We start from the raw sequence: 17,287 nt of genomic DNA, 5'->3' as shown, positions 1-17,287 counted from the left end.
GCTACTGTCCTAGACGCTCTTAAAGGGCCTCCGTTCGAACCACTCCGAACCGTGCACCTTAAACAGCTCTCGCTCAAGACTGCGCTCTTGCTGGCACTCGCCTCGGTCAAGAGAGTGGGCGACCTGCATGCGCTTTCGACAAGCGCTGCCTGCCTAGAATTCGGACCTAACGACTGCAGGGTCGTCCTTAGACCGAAACATGGGTATATTCCTAAAGTGCTCACCACTCCCTTCAGAGCACAGGTTATCTCCCTAACTGCGCTATCGTCCCCAGCAGACGAACACGACGCTAATCTACTCTGCCCCGTTAGGGCTCTCAGAGTGTATTTGGAGCGTTCTGCCCTATTCAGACAGACAGAACAACTGTTTGTATGCTTTGGCGGCCGTACGAAAGGTTCCGCCGTTTCAAAGCAGAGAATCTCTCACTGGATAGTTGAAGCTATAGCGCTGGCTTATGAAGCTAAGGGACTTCAATGCCCCTGGGGAGTCAAAGCACACTCCACCAGGAGTGTGGCTTCTTCCTGGGCATGGTCGAGCGGGATACCGATCGAGGATATTTGTGCGGCGGCAGGCTGGGCCTCACCGTCCACATTTATCAGGTTCTACAACCTACAGGTCCCGACACTGCATTCCAATGTACTATCAGCATGATGCTAGTTGAACTACGAGTTCGTATCTAGATTATGTATGTGCTTGTGTCACACTGAGCGCCTTCTAGCCGCTCTGTATTCTTTCCCACATATAAAGCTCGCCTCTGCCGGCTAGTTGGATGATAACTTTGCTTTTTTAGCTCAGGCACCTGCCTCTGGCTATCATAAGGCGAAGTTCAGCACGCACGGCGTTTTGCATGGTGTTCCCATAGCGTAAGCTACTTACGCAATAGGAGAGACCTCTCGAAAGGGAACGACTCGGTTACTAACGTAACCTCGGTTCCCTGAGAGGAGGGAACGAGTATTGCGTAAGCTGCCGTGCTTGTGCTTGGTTAGTTCGCTTCAGTCGTTTTAACCTAAAGAACTCTCATGACGGGGCGCCCAATATATAGCTCTTGGCCACGCCCATCTTGGCGGGCTCTGACGCGCGCTCATTGGTCGCGCATTCAGTCGCCCCGTCATTGGTTCGAGCAAGTTGCCGCAGCACAGCCAATGACCGAGCTGCCTTCGTTCATTGCTGTCAGCTGTGCAGCTGCAATGCGTTTTACATAAAGACTTCAATATTCTCGAGAAAAGGAGTTTTCCCATAGCGTAAGCTACTTACGCAATACTCGTTCCCTCCTCTCAGGGAACCGAGGTTACGTTAGTAACCGAGTCGTTTTATGTGCTGCAATGCCAGTAAGTCATATTTAAAGTTTGTTGGTTTGTTTACAGTGTGATCATTTTATTTCAAGCAAGTATAAACCGTGTCTGCAGTTTTGAATTAAATTACAGCTCTTTTGTTTTACTCGTATTGTGTTGATTGCCATAAGCAGTGGTTTGTGACAATTGACTTCAACCTGCCCACTGGAGACCATGAAGAAAACAGAACAGGTTTAACCCAGGTTTAACAGACACTTCTCGATTTGTTACAAAATGTCACATCAGACATGAATTTGTACTGTATATATCCATACACATATTTGCATTATTCTGCAATGTTATTCAATGACAAAGGAACCTTGATTCTCCTTTAGAAATCCTGATGTTTTACTGGAATGAATAATGCTAATACTGATACTGAGAAACTACATGAATGGACATCAAAGGCATCGCTTGTTCTTAAATGGCCAGATCATTTAAAAAAAAATATATTTTTGCGTGATGTTTCTCATTTTAAAAATAATACAGATCCATTGGAACCTTAATTCCTTACCAAAATGCAGTTTATTTTTAAAGAGCACAATATAAATGAGCACAAAATATTGTATGCATATAGTCCAAGTAAACTCGTTGTCATTTTCCCAGAATAGAGACAGGCACATAATGCAACAAAATATAAACTTGCAAAACAAATACATTCCCAACAATGTAAACAGAACTGATTTTCTCACTGCATTATTAATATTCACTGATAATAAAATTGGAATGGTAATGAAACAGGTATTTTCATGATTTTGATGCAGTATTTATAAGGGTGAAGATTTTCATAAATCATACCCCTTATTCATAATTATTCATTATACAGATAGAAGCATTAGAGATTAAATAAACGGGTGACATCAAATTATGACTAATTAGTTTGAGTATATATATATATATTTTTATTTTTTCGTTCTTTTTTTCCTCAAAGCTTGCACGTTGGAACCTATTTCAAGGTTTGCGTTCTCGAGCCACCAGGCACTGTTGTTGTGCGGATGAGCGGCCAGAGCACCCGAAAATGAAAATTCTGTCAGTATTTCCTCACCCTCATGTTGTTCCAACCCCGTAAGACCTTCGTTCATCTTTGGAACACGAATTAAGATATTTTTGATTAAATCTGAGAGCTGGATCACTCCTTTATAGGCTTCTTAAGGGATTGAAACTTGTTCCCCGATAAGTTATTAAGACATTGTTAAAATAGTCCAAGTGAATACAGTGGCTCAATCCTAAGTTTATCAAATGACGAGATTACTTTTTGTGCGCAAAAAACAAACAAAAATAACGACTTTATTTCAACTATTAGTTTCCTTCTCTGTGGGCCTCGAGTCAGTTCACTAGTGTAATAGAGTAAGCTTCTGTTGTTGTACATCACACACATCACCCACATGACCAGTGAGCCTACGTGTGACGTAGCTCAACGCCATCACACTACATTAACTGACTAGAGGCCCACAGAGAAGGAAATGAATATTTGAAATAAAGTTGTTATTTTTGTTTGTTTTTGCGCACAAAAAGTATTCTCGTCGCTTGATAAACTCCAGATTGAGCCACTGTAGTCACTTGGACTATTTTAACGATGTCTTTAATAATTTTTCGGGGCTGGCAATTGTCAGTCCCTTAGAAGCCTGGAGGAGTGATCCAGCTCTCAGATTTAATCAAAAATATCTTAATTCGTGTTCTGAAGATGAACGAAGGTCTATGGGGTTGGAACAACATGAGGGTCAGTAAATACTGACAGAATTTTCATTTTTGGGTGAACTATCCCTTTATGGGTTTTCTGTTAGAACGGTGTCACGTAAGCAACCCCTAAGTTAATAACTAATGATCTTTGCAACAGAAGTGAATCGATCAAAACTAACTTTAGCTGGACAATAACTTTATTATAAAGCTGCTGTAAAGCCAAAACAATCTCTGTTACTTTAATTTCCTATTATCACTGTAAAGCTGCTTTGAAACAGTCCATATTGTTAAAAGCGCTATATAAACGAAGGTGACTTGACTTGACTTGAGTCTGATCATGATGTCAAGACACATCCGTCTAGTAGATGTCCAAAGTTATGATTTAATGTGGATCTTGCCAGTCGGAAATGTGCAAAAATACACAATTTTGCTACTATATTGTCATGAAAGCTATTTTTAGAGGCTAAACTATAAAAAATACTCCATTTGACCCCAGACTTATGCTGTCTCATTCACAAAAACAGCAGTGAGTTTGAGTCTGTCCTTCTGTTCCCTTTCCACTGCTTCTCTTTTGTCTCTTTCTTCTCCTTCCACATGGCATCCCACCATCAGCTGATACACCATCACACCGAACACGGCACCAATGAATGGGGCAAAGATTGGCACAAAGGACCAGTAAGAGTTTGCACTGTGGTGAATGAAACATATATCAGTGTTAGATATGATTTCAATAGTGAAATGGATGGAAAGAAATGTATATAGTAAACCATATGTGACTTACGAGAACACCTCTGAACCCCATCCAGCAATTGCAGTGAAGATCCGAGGTCCCAAGTCTCTTGCTGGGTTTACAGCATAACCCGAGTTAAAACCCATGGACTGACCAATCACCAGAACCACAAAGCCCACAGTAAAGGCCTCCAGTCCTCGTGGGATGGGGTTATTGTAAGGGTCAACAATTGCAAGGATACACACAATCAGAGCTGCCGTGCCAATTATCTGTGTTGAAAGCAAGGGATAGTTCACTCAATGAAAATTCTGACATCATTTACTCACACTCATGTTGTTCCAAGAGTGATTTTATTTCTTCTGTGTGACACAAAAGATAACATTCTGAAGATTGTTTCAACTGTTTTTGTCCATATACAATGAAAGTCAAGGTGGTCCAAAACAACATTGGAACCCATTCACTTTCATTGTATGGACAAAAACTGACACATTCTTCAAAATATTTTCAACGCATGCTGATTTCTGGGTCTTACCTGATCGAAGAAGCCGTTGAGCAAAGTAAGGTGTTTAGAAGGGTATGTAGCAAAGATTCCAGCTGTTGCATTGTCCCCTTCAACGCTTAGAGAACCTTGTCCAAAGTCCCAAATTGCATCTGCAAATCATCAAATGAGCATAAATTATAGAAACATCTTCATCAACTGAGCATTTTTGCATTGTTGGCTGCAACAGACTGACAACGGATGTGGACTGACAAAAATGTGGATCATTGACTACCAAAGTATTTTAACAGTCCTAAAACCCACCAATATACATGCCAAATATTATTCCTGAGCCAAGAAAAGCCCCCAGAGTCTGGGCCAGGAAGTACACGGGAAATTTCCTCCAGGGCTCTCTCCCCAACAAACAGAGGGCAAAGGTCACAGTGGGGTTTATGTGACCTCCTGTAAAATACAGAGTTTCAACATGTCGATCTTACGATACATTTGAAATGAGATCTTCACAGAACACAATGACAATGACACAATGCTATAGACTCTCACTTTACACTTTTATGGCTGGTTTGGAACATGCTTATTAAGCCTAAACCATGCAGGATTAAACTTCAAAAATTCAACTTAAACATTTTCATAACCTTTTTAGCCATGGGTTTATAGGCTTAATCTATGTCTGGGAACTTTGTTTTTCAACTGTCTGTCACTTCCTTCATTCAAGACTTCACTTACAGTACAAATACTCATTTATTTTCATTTTTCTTGTGTGTAAAATGTTAAAGTCAAAACTGCCAGTTGATGTTGTCTGATATTGTCTTGGGTTTTTCATCAAAAACGGAACTGGATGTTTCAGGTAGTTCATCCTTCTGAGTGAACTTTAACCATGAGTCAACCCTTGATTCCACCCAATAATATCTGAAAATAAAATGTTATAAATGTAGAAAAGAATGTAGTATAATTTTGCCAGTTTAAATCCATCTGGTGAATGTTTGGCTGAAAGACGTTTTAATATGTGGTTCTGAGCTATATGTGACTCACTGCTTTGAAATGTCACTTCTGAATTGTGAAATTTCCTGTGTTCTCACAGAAAAAAAAATATCTGACAGTTCTAAGAAGCTTATGACCAACTTTACCTGAGACTTGCCCACAAACTAGAATTCCCAACATAGCAGCAAACCCAAATGCAAAATTCACTGTCAGAAACATTCCATGAGAGCCTCCGCTTAAAACCAACTGGGCGACAGCACCACATCCAAACATCTGTAAATAGAGACATTGAGAATGGAAATCCAATTAACCATTTGCTTGTTTTTTTCTTTTGTGTGTGACTGCACATCAAACATATGATTGCGAAACTAAGCTAGATACCTAACAAAGTTTATTAAGCTATAGATTAGAAAAGAATTTCAGCAAATAAACCTCAATTTAATTGAAATGACCTGCAAGGTCTGAGACATCACTGAATGATTGCAAGTTTTAGTTTGACGTATTCCGTTTCCCAGAGCTAGACATCCTTGGCCTCACATACCAGTTTTTCTTCGAGGACTGCTATGGAAGAATGCAAAACATAATGTGCATCATGTGGATTTGATAGATAATGTGTGTATGAGTATGTGTACTTGCCCTCTCTTCCATTGTGTAATGCCCTCTAGCCTGTCTGTGTTTGCCAGCCGTTATTGAGTCGCATGATCAGCCTCTGAATGGGGGGTTTTCAGACCGCACAGTCCCATCAGAAAACAACAGATGGGCTTGGGGAGCTCTATTTTTCTACAGATATTGCTGCTCTGGAGTCTTAGTTTTCAAATGAAAACAGATGATGAGATATGGTTTAACCTGTGATCCCCCTGTGGTGTGTCAAATTTATTCCGGATATGGGCTGTCTTGAATTCTAAATTGTCGACACTGTTGTGCAACTCTTGTTGCTTTTGCTTACCTATTAATTACATAGTAGTTGCACAAAGTACAACAATACGAGATTGTGGCGAACAGGACGGCCGAGGGACGTGAGAGAACGGCGCGAGGCCGGTGGTGCGATTGATAATGAGCAACACCTGTGAGCACAACGGTTCGCACAGAGATGTTTTACCAGGTGATGATATGACATGTATAATATTATATTGTTCTGTTGAAGTGAAAATTAGTCTCAGTAGCAACAATTTTTCTTTTGAGCTTTAGCAAAGAGCAACAAATGAATAGCTACAATCGGAGATGTCTGATACTAACAAAACACAATATTTTCTAGTTATTGTTTTGTGTTGTGTTCAGTGGTTTAATTAGATTGGGTATTTAAAGTAAAATGCTATTAATTGTCATGGCCCTGACAATGTGTTGTGATCGACCTGGGTTATTTTTCTCTCTGAAAAATAAGAAGCTGCAAAAAGTGATCTGTTGACTTTACTTAAAAAAAGGGAGGAAACCAGTTGCCTTAAAATCAAGTAACAAACTTCATGTGTAATTGAAAAAATTAAGTTATGTGAACTTGATTCCACATAACTTAATTTTTCAATTACGCATGAAGTTTATTTACTTAAATGGGGAATTTTCTCCCATTTCATAATTTTTACTATGTCCCTTTACCTCCACAGTGGTCTAATTTTTTAAAGGAAATTGAAAATGGAAGGGGAAATGGAAAATGTTTGTTTGTTTGTTGTTCCCTTTCGAAGGGAACTCAACAATACGTCAACGACGTTATGGGGAACGCCTCAGGCGTGACAGGTGTCTGAAATCACTATCAAATCACGTCAATCATATTGACCGGCGACAGCCCGTGAATCATTAGCGTGAATGATTAACGTGCAGTGTTGGGAGTAACGCGTTACAAAAGTAATGCATTACAGTAACATATTACGTTTTGCTGTAACGCAGTAGTGTAAGGCATTACTAATAAATTTTCAGTAATATTTTACTCGGTACATTTTCGGTAAGGCTTGCGTTACAACAGACTTTTAGTTTTAATTGTAAAACAAACAAACAAAACAAAAAACAGCAAGACCGCCAGACATTAACGAATGAAAGATGCAAGTAGGCTAAATTACCTGTTCGTGGTCAGTCAATAGCCACGTGTGGTGTCCAAGTCTGTAATTAAAGACTAAATGGCAGCGTCTGATATATTTGTATAGCGATTTATTTTTTACAGGAGTGCCGTGAGGTATGATTTCGGCCTATGTGCTTGCGCTGGCCAGAGGAAAAGCGGCTGGTGAAGATGGCATGAAGAAGCTACATTCGCGAGATGGACGTATGCGCATTAGGCTATTCCTTCTGTGTTTTCTTTCTAAACAGTTAGGCTATGTTTATGTGGTATTTTTCATGTTTTCATCACGCAATCATGTTTTTGATGCCGTGGTGACGCGTTCATGTAAGGGCGGCGGCGCTGCCGATAAAGCACCTAAAAGCTATCACAAAGAACCGGCAAAAGCAATGATTATGAATATGTCAAATATAGCAAGGAGACATGTTGATTGTTTATTAATAAAGTCAAGATGAAGTTGACGATGCTGACTCGCGATCTTCGCAGTAGGCTAGTGAATGCACCAGAGAGAAATGCACATTTCATTTCATAAGCAGAGAGCAGTCTGTTTTCTTTCGTTTTGAATTGTTCTGTTTACAAGTAGACATTTCAATACAGCTATATTTTTTAGGTCCGTACAATTAATACAAAACGAAATTCACTTTAAAGAAAGGCTTCGTGTCTTCTGTGTAAGGTGTCTGTGAAAGTTTTAAAGCAGTCTTTTAGTGCCGCTTCAGAGCGGTCGCGTCCGTAACGGAGAACTGTCACGTCTGTAACAACAAAAAATTCGTTGCCTCCTAAAAGTTAAAAAAAAAAATTGTCACACATGGCTGTCGATTTCCCTAATATTAAATATAAACAGATAAACAGACGTTTCAATATTTTGGTATTAATGCATTTTCTGAGAATTTATATAATTATATAAGTTTTGACTGCAAGTCTGCAAATGTCATGTCCATAACGCTGGAATTCCCAAATTTTAAATAATTCATCCTCAACTATTTTTTTGGTGTAGGTCTACATATTTTATAATGTTAAGTTAACTTCAAATAATACTAATAGTAATTTAAAGATGTGGTAGCATTGGATCTGGACGGTATGGATAACGCTGGGAGTTGGAAGGTGTGTGTCGCCATTCTGCAGGTTCGTGGATCTGAGTGTCGCGATTTCGGTTTCATATGATATCGCATATCCTTACAGCCCTAGTCATTTTAGAATGTTAAGTTCTACTTCTGTATAGTTATTTTGGTGAAAGTAACTCAAAAGTAATACAGGAGTAATGTAACGCATTACAATTCTGAGACAGTAATATTGTAAGGTAATGAATTACTTTTAAATAACAGTAACAAGTAATATATAATGTATTACAGTTTGGAAGTAACTTGCACAACACTGTTAACGTGCGACCTGGAAGTATAAAGGGGCGCCTTGCACACATGACAAAGCATCTCATCGTCTTCAGGGACTGTTTGTTTGAAAACGCTATTCAAGTTACGAGGTAAGAGAAAGATGAAACGCACAGCTAAGGCAGATTGTTTTCGTAAGTGTGCCGACCCGTGTCCGAGGTTTCTGACACCGGCCGACACACACGAGCTGTGCGTTTTTTGCTTGGGTGAAGAGCTACCACGGGAGGTTCTCGAGGGAACCCTCTGTGCGAACTGCGAGCGTTTTTCCCTTAAAACGCTCCGCTCTCGTCTGGCCCTCTTCTCAAGTGAAGGGGGTCCGGCGTCTGGACCTCGTGGTGCGGGTCCCGCTCGTGCTGAGGCCGATCGGCGACTTACATCATGGGGCTCCCAGATGGAGCTTGTCGATCGTCTCGAGAGGGCTGTTAACCTCTCAGATGATTCTACGGCTGACGAGGGCGAACTGCAGGTCAATGGGGAAGGTTACTCACCGATTGTACCTGCAGTTGATGCTCTTCAGGACGCGCAGGAGATGGCTGAGGAGGTTTATGATCAGGTAGATCCTGAACCTCCTCAGCCATCCTGCCCCGTGTATGCAGAGCTGGTGGATGTGATGGAGCGCGCTGCCAACAGGCTGCAGCTGCCAACAGGCTGCAGCTGCCTTGGCAGCGCGCTAGAGGAGAGATCGCTCGCGGTAGGCTCGACGATCGGTTTCTCCCCGGCCATACACCACCAGCTCAGGTGAGACTTCCATTTCTTCCTCCATACGGAGATCGAGAGGGCATGGAAGAGCCAATACTCTGCCCGTATTCACCTACATCAGCGGGCCAGTTTCGCTGATGTGGAGGGGATCGGAGAGTATGGGTACGTGTCAATGCCGCCCATTGACGAGACGTTCGCGAACTATCTCGTGTCTGGGCGGGCAGCGACACTGAAAGCTCCAATCCTGCCATCCAAACCGCTGAAAACAACGGCTCGTTTGAATGGCAGAGCATACACGGTAGCAGGTCAGGCCGGTGCTGCACTGCACACCATGGCAGTATTACAGGCGTACCAGGCCGACCTGCTGGGGGATCTTGACCAATGGGGCAGGGATGTCCCCTGAGGCGGTGGCTGAGCTGCGCTGCACCACAGATCTGGCTCTCCGGGCTACCAAGCAAACCGCTGCCGCGATCGGACGTACGATGGCGGCGATGGTGGCCACGGAGAGGCATCTGTGGTTAAATCTAGCCGACATCGGGGAGAAAGAAAAAGCCTTTCTCCTCGATTCGCCGGTTTCGCCTTCCGAACTCTTCGGCACCTCCGTAGAGGCGGTGGTGGGGAAGTTCAGGGAGGCGAAGGCGCGCTCAGCAGCATTTAAAACTTGTATACCGCTGACATCCGCGTCCGTACCCCGGCAAGCGGGAGGGCCTGGCCCTTCACGGTCTGAGGACCGTAGGCAGGGCCAGCGAGCCAGTGTCGCCTCTCGTGCGCCCCCTCCCTTGAGGAGCAGGTCGCAGAGAAGGCGTGACTCCTGCAACAGAAGAGATTTGAGGGAGGTTATCCAGCGCAAACGCACACAGCGTCGGTAATGGATAACCTCCCCGGAGGGTCATGAAATCTGCCCTCTCTCTTCTGACCCCCAGGCGTTCATAACATCAGGCCTGGGGATGGGCCTGTGATGAGAACTATGTTCTGATGGCCCACCTAGGCTTGGTTAGTGGAAACGCCCCTTTCAGGCATGTAAAGTTGCGGAATCCAGGTTTGTAAAGAACTATCTGGCGAGTCTTCACTTTGCACGCCGCAGGGGAGCTGCTGGTCTTTTCAAAGAGTATTTTTTGTGATAAAAAAAAAAAAAAACATTTCTCTTTACAGACCTCGTTCCCTGTATAGAGTCATGGGGTCATGTCAAGGTAATAAGGTAAGAGAACTTTATTGGATTATCAGGGCCCTGAAGTTCCCCGTTAGGTGGCCAGAACGGTAACTGTGTTAGCCTTCGGGCTGCTAGCCACCTCAGAGTAGAGTGGTTGGTCTCTCTCTTAAAATTGTTTTACTTAGAGTGTTGACTGACGCTAGAGCTTCAGATAGATCTTATGTCCGGCCCACGGGTCCGTTTGACTTCTTCCTGAGTATGTCCCCCCTTGAGCTCTGTTTGGGTTTTCATTAGGCTGAGCGATTCTGCAGCCCTTTGTATGGAATAATACAGACTATATTCTTTAGTAAGGCTGTGGCTCCTCCGAGCCCTCAGATAGATCTATACTTGCAGGCTGGCCCTCACCAGGGCCGCCTCTGTAGCTGGCCTAGGCTGTGCCAGGGATAATAGAGGAGCTCTGCTAAAAATTTTAGCATTTCTTCCTCTGACCCTTCACTTTGTGAATGTAGGTTTCTAGCATCCCTGTATAAACAGCCTCCTCCCATGGGAGTCGTTTGGCCAAGGCCCGCCCCCTTCTCTGCATTCTGGGGTGACTAGAGTAATGCAGCGTGGTGCAGAGGATGGTTTATAAGGACATGGTAGGCCTCAAATAGGCCTCCGTGGTATATATGTCTTTACTGAGCAGGGTTAGGCCATCTTTCGCTTCACGAAGAAGACTGGGTTTCCTGCCCGACCCTGCCGTGCAGAACTGGCCTACGGATTTAGGCCACCAGTTTAGGCTTCACTCACCTCGCTGAGCTACTGCTCGAGCGCTAGGTTGTAGATGGTTGGCTTTCATTCAAGCCCCACTCCCCTAGGTTGGGCACAGATACATTTCTGTCACCCCTAGAGCCGCTGGCAGGCCCGCACCCTGGTAACCTCAGGGTGAGGTGTGAGTATTCCCCTGTGATACAGGTAGGTCTGAGCACTTCACTCCCAGTTCTGTTTTATCCTACCTCCCACCACTATGGCACGGGTCGAGTATGAAGTAAGCTTCACTTCTTCTTTGGTCGAAGTACGCTCCCCTGAAGCCAGAGCATTGCCCTGAGCTGACGCCCATGCATAGATGGTAGGCCCCTGACTAACTGGGGCCTCCGTTGAGGCAGAGTGGCGTATGTTGTACTCCCCTTGTTTTAAGGGTGCTAGCTTTCTTGCGGAGTACACTGCCATGGGCAATGTGATTAGGCACCAGGATGCTGTAGGCGCTGTGTAAACAGTTTTTCTGCCAACGAAGGCCATTAGGTAGTAGGCCTCAGCAGGCCTCCTTGATTGGACAGCCCCCTAGAGGGCACTGTAGGCCAGCTCACTTTACGTGGTTGGCCTTGGTGGTTCGGGCAGTTGACTCACTGATGGGTAGTAGGCCTTAAACAGGCCTCCTCAGAGGTGAGTCCCAACATTGTGGGACATACCTTATAGCGCTACTGGAAGCCCATTAGTAAATTATGCTTGTGTAGTATGGTTCCCAACAGTGTACTTTATGGCAGAATATGACTTGGTATTAGCTAGTAGGCCCGACCAGGCCTCCCTGATAGGCGAGTCCCCAGCTGGCTGGCCTTAGCAGGCCACCTTATTCTATCACCCGGACTGAGGGCTCAAACCTACCAGTGGTTATCAGGTGGTAGGCCACTCAGGCCTCCCTGAAGGTGAATTCCCACTTAAGATGGTTATCAGGTAGTAGGCCTCAACCGGCCGCCCTGAAGGCGAATTCCCACTTACGTTGGCTATCAGGTAGTAGGCATCTCTGGGCCTCCCTGAATGTGAGCTTCCAAATATTGTGGCTGTCAGGTAGTAGGCCGCTCTGGGCCTCCCTAGGATGTGGGCTCCCAAATATTTTGGCTGTCAAAGGTAGTAGGCCTCACCAGGCCTCCCTGAAGGTGAGTTCCCAAATACTGTGATTATCAGGTAGTAGGCTCCTCCAGGCCTCCTTGAATGAGAACGGTCAGGTAGTAGGCCTCACCAGGCCTCCCTGAAGGTGAGTTCCCACAGTTTGTGGTTACCAGGTAGTAGGCCTCTCCAGGCCTCCCTGAAGGTGAGCTCCCCACATACTGTGGTTGTAGGGTAGCAGGCCTCACCGGGCCTCCCTGAAGGTGAGTTCCCACGTACTGTGGTTATCAGGTAGTAGTGGTTTTCAGGTAGTAGGCCTCTCTGGGCCTCCCCGAAGGTGAGCACCCCACATACTGTGGCTATCAGGTAGTAGGCCTCACGTGCCTCCCTGAAGATGAATTCCCACTTACTTTGGCTATCAGGTAGTAGGCCTCTCCGGGCCTCCCTGTAACGTTCCCTAGTGGTGCTGGGTTTATGAAGCTAGTGGTCTCTTGCTATCAGTTTCAGCTAGCCTTAACCTGTTAACCTTCAAGGCCACTTTTGAAAAATCCCCAGAAATGGCATACCCAAACTTAAACAGATACAGTTCATGAACCCTTTGCACTAAAAGCACAAGTATGATCTCATTTGAAAGCTGACACCTAGTAGTTTATTGTAAATGTAGAAATAATTATTGTCATAATGAAAAAAAAAATGTTTAAATAGCTTCAAAGTTTTGTAAAGTTATTAGAAATTTACTTTCATGAAACATCTTCATAAAAATAAAATTGAAGTTGGCCCTGGAGCAATCTAGAAATGCACTGCAGCTAAAGCCATATGTGTGACCATTTTATATTTAAAATCTGAAAATGATAAGTCTAAAACTCTGTATTTAGTTAAATGTTTTTCAAGATCATGTCAAATTACTTTATTTTGATTAGACTCTAAAATGCAAACTGATGTTTAGTCATCTTCTGAGTCATCTAATCAGTCTATTGTCTCTATTATTTTGTGGTGCAAACGAGCCCCATTCAGAGTCAGTCTCTCCTTGCACACATTTACACCTCTCCAGACTGGTTATGGCTCTAAATATGCATTTCTTTTGTCTGCATTATAGCTACTAACGACTGGCTATTCACAGGCTATTCATAGGGTTTCAAACCCTAATTTCTTTTATCAAAGTTCTCACTAAATATTTGAAACTGGTATCAAATGCACTGAAACATTTCAGTAAGCATTCCTATTTAGAAAAAAATCATAAAACAATAACTGCTGGTGGCAGGTGCACCTGGGCTAGCTAGCATGTTAGCTTAGCACACCATCAATACACGACCATTTATGAGATTGAAACCATGTTTGTGCTCCAAACTTACTTTATAACGCAAGTCGAGTGTTTTAAATAATCTTCTGTGATCTAATTTGGCTTCAGATAAAAAAAAATCCGACGGAAAATTTATTATTTATAGTGTTCTGCACGATGATGAAATCTATATCGATTAGCATTGCATTATAAATATAATCTATTATTATGAAATACCTGGCATGGCTTGAAGAACACAGGTAACTCAAATATCATTGCAATCATGTTTATTGTCTTCAAAACATCTTTATCTGCATGTTACAGCGATCTCTGTCAGCTACTTTCTGTATCAGTGACGTCCTGGAATGTCACATGACTATGGGTCTTCTTCGTGATCCATATATGGACTGTTATTGTGCATATAGCGCCCTCAGGCTATTGGTATGAATTGAAAACACAGCACATCTCAGTAAGAAGCGATCATAATGATTACATCGACGCATTTGGGTATAAATTCAACAAATATTATTCCTGTCTATAGAAATATGATGTGAATCTATGAGAATATATCAATATTTCTCCAAGTCTGCACATTTTTGAGCTAAAGCCCTGAGGGACGATGTTTTGCGAATCGCTGTCATGACGACAGCTTGGAGTGTTTTTTTTATGAATGGACCAGCTGACGCTCATAATTCATATTAAAGGTATCGACTCATTTTTCCATTTCATAACTCCTGACACAAATTAAGACATAACTGTCACTATAAGTTTCTCAGAATACAATAGTGGTCAAATACTGAATCTTGAGTATTATATCTTTTTAATGATGTATAGTTTTTCAAGGTATAACATTAAATCTGATAGTAAATTTGAACTAAATAAAAAAAAAAACCGCTTCAGTGCGCCGACGCTCTGGAAACGGTTAACAGGTTAAAAGGCAGCTGGTGAAGGCGAGCTTGCGCCCTGGCTCGCTAAAGTGTTCATTCTCTGCTATTGGTTCCCTCCCGGAACCTTTTCTGCCTACAGCCTGGTTTGCCTACCAGGCAGACCTTGTGCTCCCCTCACCGAGGGTCTCTATGGGCATGCGGCTTCCTGAGTCTGGTCAGACGGTCGTAGGCCTCTCGTGAGGCCTCCCAGTTAGATCAGCCCTTAGGCCTTCACAGGCCTCCTCAGTGTTTTGAAACACAGACACTGGGTTGATCCGTGGATCGAGTAGAGAAACTCCCCTCGCTAGCAAGGGTCGGAAAGCACTATGCTGAGTCATACTCTCCGGGATATCCCGTCTCTGAGATCCGGGCCGAGTGGTTCACTGCCAGCTTCGCAGTCCCTCGGGTTGGATGCCTTTCTTAAGGCTTTGTTGTCCAGAGGCTCTGTCTTCAGACAGACAGGATTTGGCCAGACTAAGTGTCTATGTACTGACGCCAGGTCAGGCCGTCCTGGTGGTATTTCGGGGTGAGTACGTTCCCCTGAATAGTGACTGGCTGGGGTTCCTTCGGGTTCCCTAGCCACATTCCCTAGAAGGGACCCCTTCTAATTGGAAGCTTTGGTCCCAGGCCCGGAGCCGGCCCAGGTAGACCTTTTATTTAACCATATTTATGAAGGTTTTTCTGTGAGGCTGTAGCTTGGGCTATGACCGTAGGGAATGCTGTCACTGACAGCCCAGTGTGACCTGAGGGTGAGTGGTTCTAGCGTTTCATTTGAAGTTGCTGGTTCTGACAGTTGTCACTGCCACTTGGCATGCACTCCCCTTAGCATGGCGGAGTTGGTATATCGTTCCCCATAACGTCGTTGACGTATTGTTGAGTTCCCTTCGAAAGGGAACGTCTCAGGTTACGACTGTAACCTATGTTCCCTGAGAACAGGGAACGAGACAATACGTCTCCCTGCCATGCCTCGGGGCTTGCCTACCGTACAGTCCCTTCAGACGATAAGGTGATTTGTCATGTGTGCAAGGCGCCCCTTTATACTTCCAGGTCGCACGTTAATCATTCACGCTAATGATTCACGGGCTGTCGCCGGTCAATATGATTGACGTGATTTGATAGTGATCACCTGTCACGCCTGAGGCGTTCCCCATAACTTCGTTGACGTATTGTCTCGTTCCCTGTTCTCAGGGAACATAGGTTACAGTCGTAACCTGAGACGTTTTCTTTCTCTCACATATAAAACACTTAAAGTGATTTAAGAAAAATTCTGATCCAGATTAAACTTTTTGAACAACTGGTCCCAGGACATGATATGGCCCATTGTAAAGTGTCTGAAACTTGTGTAAAGCATCTAACTGGCTATGAGCAGGACTTGGAATTCAACTCATAATGTCATCTCACAGTCAGTTCTGCAATGGAGACATTTTAATACAAATTGTTACAACATTCAAACTAATTTTAGCTAATTTTTTTAATTCCATGGTTTAATAACCATTATTGGCCAAAGCTGAGAAAAAAAAAAACAGTAGGAGAATAAAAAAGTAGGATAAAGTATAAGTACATATACATAATCTATAACAAATACTTATTATTATTATAGTATTATAAAAGGGTGGGCAAAAGAGAACATAAAACATCTCTCTGCAAATCATTTGCAAAATGAGGAACTCAGCTGGCAAGTGTTAAAGAAGTAAAACTCCCTTCAGGTGTAGCTAAATTGAAATATCAGGCTTATTTTTGATGTCTTACATGTATGTATCCCTTCCAAATTCTCATCAAAGATAGACAATAAATCAATTTTTGCATCATTAGTGATTGATTTATCGTCCATCTATCAAGCTTTAGTGCTTTTTAAATACATAATACACATTTAATACATATATTTTGAAGTACAATAAAAAACAGAAAACTATAGAAAATGTGCTTCTATAGAGTATAAACACATAAATGTGTCCAAACCTCAACACCTGCAAATCATATATAGTCACATTCCTGGATGGTAACACTTTTTAATCGTTTACAATCGTTCCTCTCAAAACTAATAAACTGCTTTACAATAAGGATCCAAAACGGACACATGGATTTTTCATCATAGCTGAAATCGATATGTCTCATCACTAACACATAAATGACAAAAACAACAAAAGTGTCTCACCACTAGAATGAGGGTGCCAAGACATTCTGCCAGTGCCTGTCGCATCAGCATGTTCCGCACCTGCAAGGTCCGAGCCATCTTTTCCAGAAACACCTTCTGTCTTCCCATAATGCCTTAGGATAATTTAAAGATGATGATGGGGTTTAATGATGAGGATGAAGGGCACCGTGTAAGTGGTCCTGTACAACTTTTCCTACCGAGTGTGGGCCCTATATTTGCTTCTAAACGTCCCGCCCTCAGTCAATAAAAAAACAAAAGCAGCATTCCTACAACTTTTTTCCTTCCCTCCCTCCCTCCCTCCCTCCCTCCATCCCTGCCTCTTCCCATCTCACACACATATTTTTATTTTATTTTTTTTCATGTCAGACTATTTAAAAAAAAAATGTTATAAATGTGTGTGAGGACTGGGATAGAGGGGGTTCTTCTGCGTCAAATATATAATATATGTCTAAATATATGTTTCTTAAATCTGGTTCTGAACGGCCTTCTAGGGTTTGGTGCACAAAAACCTATATTGTTTCCACCAGTGTTTTTTCTTCACTGTGTGGATTTTAGCTCCAGCAGGCAACGG

The 17,287-nt window shown here is 43.1% G+C and overlaps 1 protein-coding gene across 3 annotated transcripts; it reads right to left on the bottom strand.

Moving 5' to 3' along the window:
• Window positions 1–1,837: 1,837 nt before the first annotated feature.
• Window positions 1,838–16,902, bottom strand: aqp3b (aquaporin 3b). 3 transcript variants are annotated; one of them, XR_013204871.1, is made up of 7 exons: window positions 16,717–16,902; window positions 5,365–5,491; window positions 4,544–4,681; window positions 4,274–4,392; window positions 3,793–4,010; window positions 3,043–3,699; window positions 1,838–2,463 (listed from the first exon to the last, which is right to left on the bottom strand). XR_013204871.1 is itself a non-coding variant. In XM_077232685.1 (6 exons), exons 1-6 carry the CDS (start codon window positions 16,822–16,824, stop codon window positions 3,510–3,512), a joined length of 900 nt encoding a protein of 299 aa, XP_077088800.1. In that variant the 5' UTR covers window positions 16,825–16,902; the 3' UTR covers window positions 1,838–3,509. The 3 variants fall into 3 exon arrangements, 1 of the variants encoding a protein (XP_077088800.1); XR_013204872.1 differs by having other exon boundaries at window positions 1,838–2,455; window positions 3,197–3,699; XM_077232685.1 differs by having other exon boundaries at window positions 1,838–3,699.
• Window positions 16,903–17,287: the final 385 nt, after the last annotated feature.

Source organism: Siphateles boraxobius, unplaced genomic scaffold, assembly GCF_051911475.1.
Source record: "Siphateles boraxobius isolate OS27281-9 unplaced genomic scaffold, OSU_SipBor_1 18, whole genome shotgun sequence".
Taxonomy (NCBI): domain Eukaryota; kingdom Metazoa; phylum Chordata; class Actinopteri; order Cypriniformes; family Leuciscidae; genus Siphateles; species Siphateles boraxobius.
Note: the sequence above shows the minus strand (reverse complement) of the source record. Positions and strands in the feature narration are given on the sequence as shown.